Genomic DNA, 12298 nt, shown 5'->3' with positions numbered 1-12298 from the left:
ATTTTACACAAATATTAATTTAATTATAGTAAATATTTATGTTTTAGAAGAAGGATCGACAACCTTTTTTAAGAAGCGCGATATATTTAAAAGAAAAATTTCTTTTGCGGGTCGTCGAGTATTTCATAAGTATACTAAAAGACAAACATCTTATAAGCAAAACTGCAGTGTAGCAAACATGTATTGAAGCCTTATAAGCAAATATGTAGTGAAATAATAATAGAACAGCAGTAAATGTTAACTTATAGTCAAATAAAAAAATATTTAATTTTTATTACAAAAAAAAGTGTTTCTAAAATGTTTTCAGCTCAAAAATTAAGTCGCAGTTCGAAAATGACCAGTAGGCCATAGTTTGTTTACCCGTTACTGAGACACAAAACCAAATAAGTATTTATTAACTTTATTTTAGAAAAGGCTGTATATAGAACTTAATAGATGTAATAATTAAAAAAAAAAGTTATAATTTTGTAGATTAGTGAAATAGTCTTTGAAATTAATTTTGCAAAATAGTTTTGAATACACCGCTTTTTGTCTCTTGACTAAAAAATAACTAAAAAGTTACCTTTGAAACGTTTTAAAAATTCTAATCAGTAATTTGCTTTTTTGTTACGGTTGTTTTATATAACTTTTTTATAAACCATATGTTGTTATAAGTACAACGAATAATAACATAAACTGTCAAGCTAAAGATAACTACAAATAGCTTATAGACATTAGCAATGTAGCTTATTATATTTCGATCTTACATAAATATAATTGAAATAAGAAAAATAAGATTATCATAGAGTATTTAAAAATATACAAAAAGGTTTAATATACTTATTTTTTTTTTAATCATAATAAATTTTTTGTTAACTAAAATAATAAAGCAATTTTATGACAACTTTTTACTTTCCTAAAAACTATCTCTCATTTCTTTATTTTTTATTAAATAGAACTTTTATTAAATGATTAAAGAAAAAAAAGATAGATTGTTAAATCTTAAGAAAACTTAAAACAATGTTTAATAGTAAAAAAGCTATATTTTACCCAAACAAAACATACCCTAAATAATAAAAGCACTTAATGAATTATTAAATTCTAAAATTAAAAGTTAGCTAAAAAAATCACTAACCGTTACTTTCCTCCAGTCTCTAGAAACCTACCCTTTTATGGCTCCTAAAGCTACTTAGTACTTGAACTTCTAGTTCGTTTACCATTAAAAGTATAATAAGAAAAATAATTTTTAAAAGTTCGAGGACTAATTCGAACAGTAATCAATGTCATATTATGTAAAACAGATTATTTTGTATATACGTAAATGAAGAACTTTGTAAAATTTTTTATCTTTTTCTACATATATCTTTGTGATAATAAAAAGACAATAATAATAGATAGTGTTCCATAAAGATTTTTTGCCAACGATTTAGATCAGCAAAACTTTTTTACCTGCAGATATTTAATGGCGTTCCAAAGTTGAAGGCTTTTTTATAAGTTTTATTAATGTAACTAAATCAGCTAAGCATTTCAAATATAATAACTAAACGTCTGACAATTTTCCCAAGGTATCAGCATGCTTAAGAATATCAATCAATTTGTTTTTAACTTTACAGTCATTCCTTTTTAAGACAATACAATTAGTGCATTTTAAGTTAAACTTTATAAAACTTAAAATAAACAAACTTTTCGTTCGTAACTGTTCAAAGCGGCAAAACAATTAAAAGAATCTGTAACAATTTAAGATAAACATATAAGCTGTTCAAAGCAGCAGCACAAAAAACCTAATCGGTTGGTTTAGAGTTCTGTCTTTATTTTGAAGAACGCAAAGAACTTTTACTATTTTTTTTTGTTAGCTTCTAACAGTGTTATATTTCAATACTTTGTTTAAAACTTGCATAAATTTTTTTTTGAAGAGACTGATGTGTTATGTACATTAGGGTACATTTGTTGCCCCGACCTTGGAATTTCGCTGAGTAAAATTTTTTGACGTAGGGAAATCACATGAGAAGAAAGCACAAAAAATATAGATTCCTAGCTTTAAGCCTGTTGGAGCATACTACTTTTGAAAATTTTGCTTTATACCGGTATATTTCAAAAGGGGAAAAAAGACTATTTCACTGAAAATTTATTTTCTTCTACTTTTTTTTAGATAATTACCTGAAACGGTTAGGAAATGTTTCTTGCCATATTTAGAAAACTCTGTATAAACAAAGTTTTTAAAAATAAAAGCTTTTTTTTGTTATTTTAGCATAGAATTTTTTCTTAAATATTGTTTATACAGATTTTTCTAAATATGGCATGGAACATTTCCTAACCGTTTCAGGTAATTATCTCAAAAAACGTAGGAGAAGATAAATTTTTAGAGAAATAGTTTTTTTCACCTTTTTAAATATACCTATATGAAGCAAAAACTTTAAAAGTAAATTTCTTCAGCTGGCCTTAAGCTAGGAAGCTATTTTTTTTGTGCTGTCTTTTATATGTGATTTCCCAACGACAAAAAATTTTACTTAGCGAAATTCCAAAATTTTCATTTTTGAGGGGCAACAGATGCACCCTAAAGTACATCAATATTATGTTCTTACAATTAGTCGAGTAAAGGTTATAGGTGGCCAAAACCAAGAAAGTTCGTGATATTATTTATGACTCGCAATTTAAAAATAATAATAATCTTATGTTGTTGTAAACACTGGTCTACTGACTTAACTTACGTAGTACAAAATTGTTAGTTACAGTTTTTACAATTCTTAGATGTTGAACACCTGAATATGAAATGAAAGTCGAGTTAACTCATGAATTATACTTGTGGAATAGTCGTGTGTATAGGTTTTAAAACTTTTATTAATATTACTCTTAAAATTTATTTAATTTTTATATTTGACCTTTATTCCAATATTTTTTTTATTTAACAGGGATTATTCAATTAACAAGATTAAAATGTTTGAATTCAAAGCTTAATAACCGTTTTGAAATTTCTACCACATAACATTATGACTAGTGAACGGAGGTGTAAAACTTTTATAAAATACTTTTATAAAATAAAAAGTGCAAGTTTTGTTTTAATACTATTTTTGACACAAAAAATGTTTAATTAAAATCTAAATCATCCTTTGTATAGTTTTTCAAATGATATTGTAATAAACTACATAGTTAAATATAAAAATAAGTTCATTTTATCACAATTTTAGATACTGAAGAACATATCAAATGCGCAAAAGCAAAACATATATATGCTTTTTGTATATTTTAAGCTTATTTAAACTTGCAGTTTATTAACTTTTAAGCTTAATTTCATTTAAAGCGTACAAAATTTTTTATCAAACTGAAACTTTTAAAACGAGTATATATACCTTACTACCTTTTATTCATAGACTAAGTAAAATAAATCTGCAGTTTAAGTTATGTAAAAAAGTATTATTTAGAAAAAAAAACTTATAAACTGTTGGACTAACAAGCGGAAGAAGTTATTTTTAGAAAATATTTTTAAAAAGTTTAAGTATAAACCAACAAGTAAAATATAGTTTGTTAAAGCTACTCGTAAAACAACAAAAAAATAGCTGTATATTTTGTAATTTTGAAGATAAAGTTAGGCAAATTTATTATTTAAAAAGCTGTTAATAAAATCATCAACTACTAAATATCATAATTACTATTCATATATTTAAAAGAATCACTTTTATAACTCTCGAATATTTTACGTAAAATTTTAATATGAAAGGAAGTTGACTTGATACAAACTAAAAAAAATTAGTATTAGTTTGTTCGTTTTTTAGTTTTAAGTTTAAATAAAAAATTCTACAACAAAAACTTTTTAAAAACATATAATTGATTGAAATTATTGCATACGTAAACATTTTTGTGAAACTCTTCTCACAAACTACTTCTCAACACCTGTGCCAATGGGACAGGAGACGCCAGTGCCCCCCATGCCGCAATAACCACCCGGGTTCTTGGCGAGGTACTGCTGGTGGTAGTCTTCCGCGTAGTAATACTCACCCGCTGGTCTGATCTCAGTTGTTATCTTCGAGTATCCCTTCTTCACTAGTTTCTATTTAATATAATTTAAAGTTTATTTATATATAAAAATGAATGAATGACCAAACTTTCAGTAATATAAGGCTTTTAGGGGTGAACATTGTTTTTATTGAAAATTCTTTGTGATAAATTTGTTTATTTAGTTTAAAACAACAAAGAGTTACAAAACTCATCAGTATGTATAACCAAGGCATTAATGTTTACTTAATACAAGCAAAAAAAATATTTTGTATTGTTTTTATAACACTTAGATCTTTTTTTTTTCTGACGTACAGATAGTTTTAAAGAACTGATAAAAAGTTTATTAAATGTGGATCAGAAAAGACTTTTATGTAGTGTTTCTTAAAATTGAGCCAATTGTTTTTTAAATGCTTAAATATTAACCATTTACATCCCGTTAATATCCTCAAAGCAGGGTTGCCACTGGTTTTTGAGAAATTTCTTCTAGGTTTTTGAAAGTAGACGTTTTTGGGCCTATTTTTAGTTTAAAGTTAAGTTTAAGGTTAAAAATTGTGTTAAGTAGTATAAAAACATTGAAAAGATACTGTAAAGCTACTTTAAATGTGTTTGAAAAAAATTTTGATGATGACAAATATTTTTATCTACATGTTAGATTTTTTGTTTCAAATCAAAATTTTACTACTTAGCATGTAAAAATTGTTTAAAATTCCAGGTTTTTTAGTGATTTTTGTATAAAGTTCCAGGATTTTCCAAATACTTTGGCTCAAATTGTCGAATTCCAGGTTTTTTCAGAATTCCAGGTTTAGTGGCAACCCTGTCAAAGTAAAGAGCAATCTATTATTAAAATGATTCTACCCACAGAATTCAGAAACTTAAAGATTTAAGTTCTTTTGAATTGACAAAACAACAACATTGTACACTGTACAGTCACCTCTCGCGAATCTACGCACATTGCGTTCACAGCAAAACTGCGTAATTAAACGAGATGTAGGTAGTATACTATATTGGCTGTTTTCTTATAATGTATTTGACTAAATATAGTTTGTAGACTTTCCCACTTTTTTGTTAATAAAAATAGTTTACATTAAGTTATACAGATATGTAAGAAGTTTTTCTAAAAAAATTGCTTATGTGTATACAAAGTAAAATTTTTCTACTATGTTCCTTGCCCACTTAAGACGAAACTTGTATTGCATAGTATTAGAGAAAGTGGGCAAGGAACAAATTAGTTAAAAATAAGAAATATATTGAGTTGGAATAAAACTTTATGCCATAACTATATTGAGTAAATTTAAAACTGTACTTTGTTAGATATAAAGGTATAAAGGGGCTAAGAGACCTAAAATATAAAGTGAAAAGCCATAGAGTTTAATAGGTTCATCATGAAAGGCACAAACTAAAAACGCAAAACCTCAATTTTGTTGAAAATCTATCTCCTTCCTATATTAACATTTAAAATTATATACAAAACGTCAAATATATTACTAGCTTAATAAACACAAAAAAATAACAACACTAAAAAATATTCATTTTTTTTTTGTATTTTTTGAGAATTCTAAAATGCGTAACCAAACGAGTGCGTAAATTTGCGAGAGGTGACTGAAATTTGAAAATTAGAATTTATAGTGGTTCTTACAGCATTTACGACCTTAAAAACTTTCATATCTAGCATAAAATAAAGTTTAATCCTAAATAGTAAAGCTTGAAAAAAGGCATTGTAATATTAACGAACTTGTTAACGTAAAGACAGTAAAACTAGCATAACTAGAAGAAAGGAAGTACTTTTCGTAAGCAAATAAAATTGTTTAAGTAATGATTGCAATGTTCTAATATTTTTATAATATTACTTCCTTATTTTATTTTAGATCTTAAGAATGCAGTTTGGTTAGATTTTAAATCAATATCAATTTAAGTATTAAAAAATTAATAAGTTATTTAGTTTAAACACAAAAAATTGCTGTACTATTATTAACTTCATTTGTCGACAAAATGTTTTAAGTGCTCATTTATCACTAAATAAAAAATAAAAAAAGTAAACTTGTAGACAAACATAAATTTTTAAAATTTTACGCTAAAGTTCATAAGCAAACAAAAGCGATAAATAACTTGAAAATTGCAAAACGTTTATAGAATTTTTTTATAATTTACATGATAGAATAAATAAAAACTTAAATATTTCAGTAAAAGTTAAACACAAAACTAAACAGTATAAAAAAAGTAAACAAAAAAAAAGTACTTTATTAAACTATTTTTGTATAAGACAAAACTTTGGATCAAGTATAAATACATACAAACTTGCATTTTATTATAAAACAATTTAATACTTTATTTGTAATACATTTAAATCAAGTTATATGTTTCTGGTCGAAAAATAAGTTTAAAACCAATTCTCTAGTAGTCATGTAATTACTCAGCAGTGTGTGACAGTCTACTTTATGTTATAACCTTTATAAAATCATAATAGTTCGTGAAAATTGAACACTCATATAATTGTTAAGTTTTAGTTTTTTTTTCTTTTTAATGTACTCCAAACAAATACAAATTAAATATGTAAGCAAAATTAACTACATAAAATTTTTTTTACAAAAAACAAACTTCTTCATAGGCCTCCTTGCTTTTGTTAGCTTCAGTTTTCTGCTGATCATTGAAATAGTAGATGCCGGATCGATATTGAGTTCCTACATCGTTGCCTTGCCTCATTCCCTGTGTTGGGTTGTGGTTCTCCCAAAACACCTGATAAACAAGTACTTAAGTTTGTAAAAAATTTGCAGATTGTTTAGTTCTAAATTGTTTAACTATAGGCTAAAACCTTTTGTATTTGATAAACTAAAATTAGTTTAAGTTACTTTTTATTTGTTCATACCTACAGCTAAATTATAAACTTTTATGTGATCATTGGTAGTTAAGTAAGATATTATGATTTATTGGAAATAAAACTTAGTATTATATTGAACGCAAATGAACCGTTGATCTGCTACCAAAGATGTATTTAATAAGCAATTAATAAACTTACTTGTTATAAACAATATTCTATTTTAACTTTTTTTTTAAACAACTAGGCTATAATATCAACAATAAAATATTTAACAATAAAAGTTATACAGAATAACCAGTTTGGTGCGCTTAAAAAATTCTTTGTACTATATATATTATTCCAGTAAACTTAAAAGTAGTTTTGTTTTTTCGTCTTAAAAATACAGATAAAAGATTATGTTCAAACGTGTCAATATTCCTAGTAAAACAAAATTACTGAACTTAAAGTTAATACTATTTTAGTACTGTAAAACAATCAAATCTTTCCAATTTTTTAGTGATAACTTCTATTAATTATCAAATAAACTCAGACTGACACATATGAACCCTGAATATTTTATAATTAGATATTTTACGAAAAATAACATTACGAAAGTATATTAAAACAAAACTACATACTAAAGCCAGTATTACCTTAAGAACTTGTGAGTATGAAATTTTATCGGGGTGGTAGACAACTTGCACTACTTCATTGTGGTTAGTCTGACCACTGCACACCTCTCTGTATGTTGGGTTCTCTGTGTTTCCACCACTGTATCTGTATAGAGAAAGTAAATAAAATTATTTTTTAATGCTTTATTATTACAGGATTGCCGAAGGTTATTTGTAAATACCTTCCAGGTTTAAAAAATAGTTTGGTTGTCCATTTTTGGTATAAAATCAAAAGTTAAAATAACTGTCTTCAACACTATAACAACATTGAAAAGGTACTGTAAAATTACTTAAAGTGTGTTTTAAAATGAAAATAACTTTAAATAAAGTTTTTATTTTTTTAGGATGGATTTTTCAAATCTAATTAATATTTCATTACTTTAAAAGTAAAAAAAAGTTTAAATATCCAGTGTTTTTTGTGATTTTTCGAAATTCCAGGTTTTTCCAGGTTTTTTAGCAACCCTGTTATTATTAAATTTTAACATATTGAATTGGGAGTTATTACAAAAGTTTTAATTTCACTGAAATCTGACTGCTTTTTATTTTGATATTAGGTGTTTATGAAATACTGGGTGTCTTTTATATGCATAGGAAAGAACAAAGTGAGTAGTTTATTTTTTTACTAGTTTAAAACGATTATTTTATCATCACAAAACTTGAACATTAAGAATCAGTAATTATTAAAAAATAAACAGTACTAATATATATATGATCAGCAAAGTTTTATATAATAGTAGTTTTAGCTTTCTAAAGCTGTTTAAAATGCATATATATAACCAAGTTAAAACATCACTAACCTAGTTCTACTAGTTTCCATAAACTAACAAGTTGTAAATGAAAACTCATTACCTAATGTAGTCATTTAAAATACTTAGTTGGCTTTATTAAAGACAGATATATATGGGTGATTTAATCTTACAAATTTAATAGTACCAAAGAGAAAATTTCTTTAGATTTTATTTATACAAAAAATGACTATAATTTCAAAACTTTTACATTTTACAAACTATACAAAAGCAGTAAACAAACCCAACGCTGGTGGAATAAACTCCATTTGTGTTCCAAAACTTCTTTTCTGCACCCCAGAAGCAACCCATACCTTTGATAGTTTTTTTTTTAATAAATCAATACTTATTTTTTTTAAAAACAAGTTGTTTAAAATTGATACTATTCAGTCAATTTTTCATTTTTACCAGGCAATGGTTATGATATTTTGTGAAAACAAACCAAATATAGCTTTCTCAGTTCCTTCAGGGAAAGGTGGTATCAACTTATTCTTGTTGACGTAATGTTTTGCGTCCTTATTCTTTGTCCAGTCCATAACCTTCAAATTACTTTTTACTTAAAAGCTGTGAAACAAACTGATTGTTTTGAATTTTAAAAGTTATAGATGCAGTAAAACAATAAGCGTAGGTAAACAGAAATTTTTTTTAAATATATGTTAACAAGAAAGTAATATACTATTCAATTCTTATAACAAAAAACACTGTAAACAATTTTAAAATCTAACTTTCATGTACAAAAGTTTACTAAATTACTCATATACTATGCACAATAAAAGTACAATTAAAAATTTTAATTCATAAACTAATGCAATTAAATAATTATTTGTTGCTAACATTTCTACTAATAACAGGATGTAATTGTGGAAACTTTATTAGATCCTTAAATTGTCTTGGAGGTATGAGTAATTTCATAGTGTATGTGTTATGAAACTTAAAAAATCTGTGAAATAACCTAAAATTAAAGTTAACTAAGTTAAATAATAGTACTAAGTAGTATGAATTTATTAAAAACTAGTTCCAAATCTTTAAAAAAAATGTGATCATTAGAAAACTTTTAAGATTTTTTGTACACACTCATTTAAATAACATTAGTTATTATAAATGACTTATATACAGTAATTGAAGGCCATTGGGGGTCGTATTTTACTTAAATAAAAGTTTGTCTTTATGTAAAAGCTAAAACTATATGCCATAACATATTTCCTAAAGAAAAAGAATTAATCAATTTTTGATATATAGTCTTATATATATAATGGTTAATAATACAAACATAAGGAAGAGAAATTTATCATATTCAATTTTCTCAGAACTTTGAAAAGTTTACTATAAATCTATTTCCACCCTCAATTTTTAATCAATTGTACTCAAACTTTTAGAAAATGATCCTTGCATGAATAGAGAAAGTCTGATTGTAAAAATGAAAAAAAATATGACCAAAAAATATTTAATAACATATTTTACTTTTTAATCAAAAAAACTCTACTATAGAAATGTTTATAAGTCAAGATTAAAGCGAGAAAGTTTCAGAACAATTGCTTAAAAATTTAAGGAGATGATACATTTTTAATAAAAGTTTTTTTTTCTTTTTTACTGTTGTCCTACCAAAAAAACCTATTGAACTCTCAAACTTTGTTTCCTCTTATCTAAAAAACCATTTAAAGCTTTTAAAAGGGTAAAAATCAACTGCTAGCTAAGTTAAAGATCTTTTAAATAAGATCAACAGGTAACAAATTCCTCCCTATGGCCTTAATTATCTTTATTACAATTATATAACTAAACTATAACTAAAATTATTTAAAATTGCTTTAAAACTAAAATAAGACAGAACAAGTAACTGTTTTTTGAAACTTACAATTTATCATTAAAACTTAAGTACAGTACACCTGCGTATACACACTGCACACACACATAGCTAAATATTGAGCGTTATTAACACCTGATTAAAAATTTAAAGTTTTAAGTGAAATACATAATTAACTTCCATAACATCAGCAATTAAAAAAAAAAGGTTAAATAGATACAACAAAAAAACAAAAACTAATTAATCTCTAAAGCAACATAACATAAAAGATAAAAATTACAAAACTAAAAATCTCACAACTGTTTTATTTTTTTTTTTAAATACAGTTATAATAAAAAACAAGAAAGCACAATTTAGTAAAGAAATCTAATATATTATAAAAAGTTTTAAGATAAATGGAAATTTATGATTAGTAAGAAATTATAAATTTAAGACTTGGACAGAAAATTATTTTTAAATAACAAAAAAAAATCAAAGTATAAAATAAAATTTTGTTTGTTACAAATAGTATAAAATCAAAGTTATAAATTATAACTACAATACTCTCTGGAAATCCACGACTTGTATCAAATTATAACTTAAAATTTAAGTAAAATACTTGTTAAAACTACTTAAAGTGTAATTAAAGCATTGAAGTATAAACAAAGTGCAGAAGATTAAACAAAAAAAGTTAACAAAAGTTTAATTTGTAATTAGAAGACTTTAGTATAGAAATAAACATTTCAAAACTTTTAGTATTCATAACAAAATGTGTCTGCTGAAAAAGATTGAACTGACAAAAAGTTATGTGCTATGTAGTAAAACAAGGTACATTGAAGTACATAGTGACAATAAAATGAGTATTCAAGTTGTACAATACTACAGTTCACAGATCATTTAGGTGAGAAACTGTAAAATTCAGTCTACTTAGTTTGTTTTCAAAATCACAATTGTGTAAATATAAGTGAAAGTCATACATCAGAGAATATATTAAACAGTTAGAGTACATATGTAATTTGTATAATGGAATAAAGTGTTTTTATCAGGATTGCCACTCTTTGATTTAAAAACCTGAGTGACCTTAAACTGCCCTGTGTCATCCTGAGTTTCTTTTCAAACCCTTGAAAAAATTTTTTGCTTCTGGCCCAAACTACTTACACCTAACGTTCATCTTTCTTCTTAATAATTAAAAGGAAGATTGTATTTGTATGCTCCTACATTAGATGTTAACTAAACTTAGAAATATTGTTTTCAAAGATTTAACGTTAAAATTTTAGATTAGTTGAGGTTAAAAAACTAAAATGTTTGGATAATTTTATGTAACCATATTAGTTAACTTTATATAAATAGATTTTTTTTTTGATGTTTTAGTTGACCAAATTTAATTTTACAACATAAAGCACTCACTTGCATGAATAAACTAATATTCATCAAATCATGATGAATATTAACTTCAGGTTTAAAACAAAAACTACATTGTTATTTTTAAGAAAATAAGAAGAACTAGCAGCACTGCTAAAAAAAACTTTAAGAATTTCAAAATCAACAAAACTATATTCTTAAACAAATTGGTTATATAAAACAACAAAATGTTATAACTAAATCTACTAAATCTCATTATAGATTTTTTAAAAATCTGAGATTTTTATAAGTATTAAAACTACCTTAAGATTTTAAAAAAAAATAAAAATTGTTCTGAGTTTAAAAAAAAAATTCAAAATATTCTGAATTATACTGAGTGTGTGGCAACCCTGTTTTACTAAGCGCAAATATACTTACAGCACTTCTTCCTTTAATAGTTGCTTCAGAATCCAACATTTTTGCAGTATTTGACCCCATTATATAATATAAACAGGCTATTAGTAATACTAAAATAGTAAACTTTGTTAATATCATTTTTTAAATAAAGTATTTTAACAGATTCCTGAAAACAGAACTTGATGATATTTTATGGTGTGTAGAGAATTTTCAAACTTATTTTTATTATATATAAAAGTATTTTATAAAATAAACTGTACACACTTTAAGTATTACTTTATTATTAGTTCAAATTTGATTAGGTAAATCACTTAAAATATTTGAAGGTGGTCTTTTATAATAAAACTTATTTGTGTTATTCTTAGCCTTTAATAATAATCATTTGTTTCTAAAAGTATTTAATTTGCACAATTTTCGAACAATAGTTCCTAAGTAATTTATTTTGTACTTTTTGCTTAAAAGGTTGCAATCAAAGTTCTCGACTTAAAAAGGAGAATGATTCAATGATAAATTTTTAAAGTTTTATTACAATACAATG

General features: G+C 24.9%; 1 protein-coding gene across 2 annotated transcripts; it reads right to left on the bottom strand.

The window, feature by feature from the left end:
* Nucleotides 1-3557: 3557 nt before the first annotated feature.
* Nucleotides 3558-11921, bottom strand: LOC145837740 (peptide methionine sulfoxide reductase MsrA 1-like). Of its 2 annotated transcripts, none has more exons than XM_082945176.1 (6): nucleotides 11782-11921; nucleotides 8665-8761; nucleotides 8467-8536; nucleotides 7420-7543; nucleotides 6568-6705; nucleotides 3558-4024 (listed from the first exon to the last, which is right to left on the bottom strand). In XM_082945176.1, exons 1-6 carry the CDS (start codon nucleotides 11896-11898, stop codon nucleotides 3854-3856), a joined length of 717 nt encoding a protein of 238 aa, XP_082801302.1. In that variant the 5' UTR covers nucleotides 11899-11921; the 3' UTR covers nucleotides 3558-3853. The 2 variants fall into 2 exon arrangements, with proteins under 2 accessions (XP_082801302.1, XP_082801303.1); XM_082945177.1 differs by lacking the exon at nucleotides 11782-11921 and adding an exon at nucleotides 9057-9169.
* Between the last annotated feature and the right edge of the window lie 377 nt (nucleotides 11922-12298).

This window comes from Thalia democratica, chromosome 6, assembly GCF_965202585.1.
Source record: "Thalia democratica chromosome 6, ktThaDemo2.hap1.1, whole genome shotgun sequence".
NCBI classification, from domain to species: Eukaryota; Metazoa; Chordata; class Thaliacea; order Salpida; family Salpidae; genus Thalia; species Thalia democratica.
Note: the sequence above shows the minus strand (reverse complement) of the source record. Positions and strands in the feature narration are given on the sequence as shown.

Bases quoted from the DNA above. Each gene is read 5' to 3' on its own strand.
- LOC145837740 (XM_082945176.1), bottom strand. From the start codon at position 11,898: ATGATATTAACAAAGTTTACTATTTTAGTATTACTAATAGCCTGTTTA. The intron at 8,762-11,781 runs GTAAGTATATTT...AGTAATTTGAAG, and splicing joins CTATTAAAGGAAGAAGTGCT to GTTATGGACTGGACAAAGAA. The intron at 8,537-8,664 runs GTTTGTTTTCAC...AAACTATCAAAG, and splicing joins AACTGAGAAAGCTATATTTG to GTATGGGTTGCTTCTGGGGT.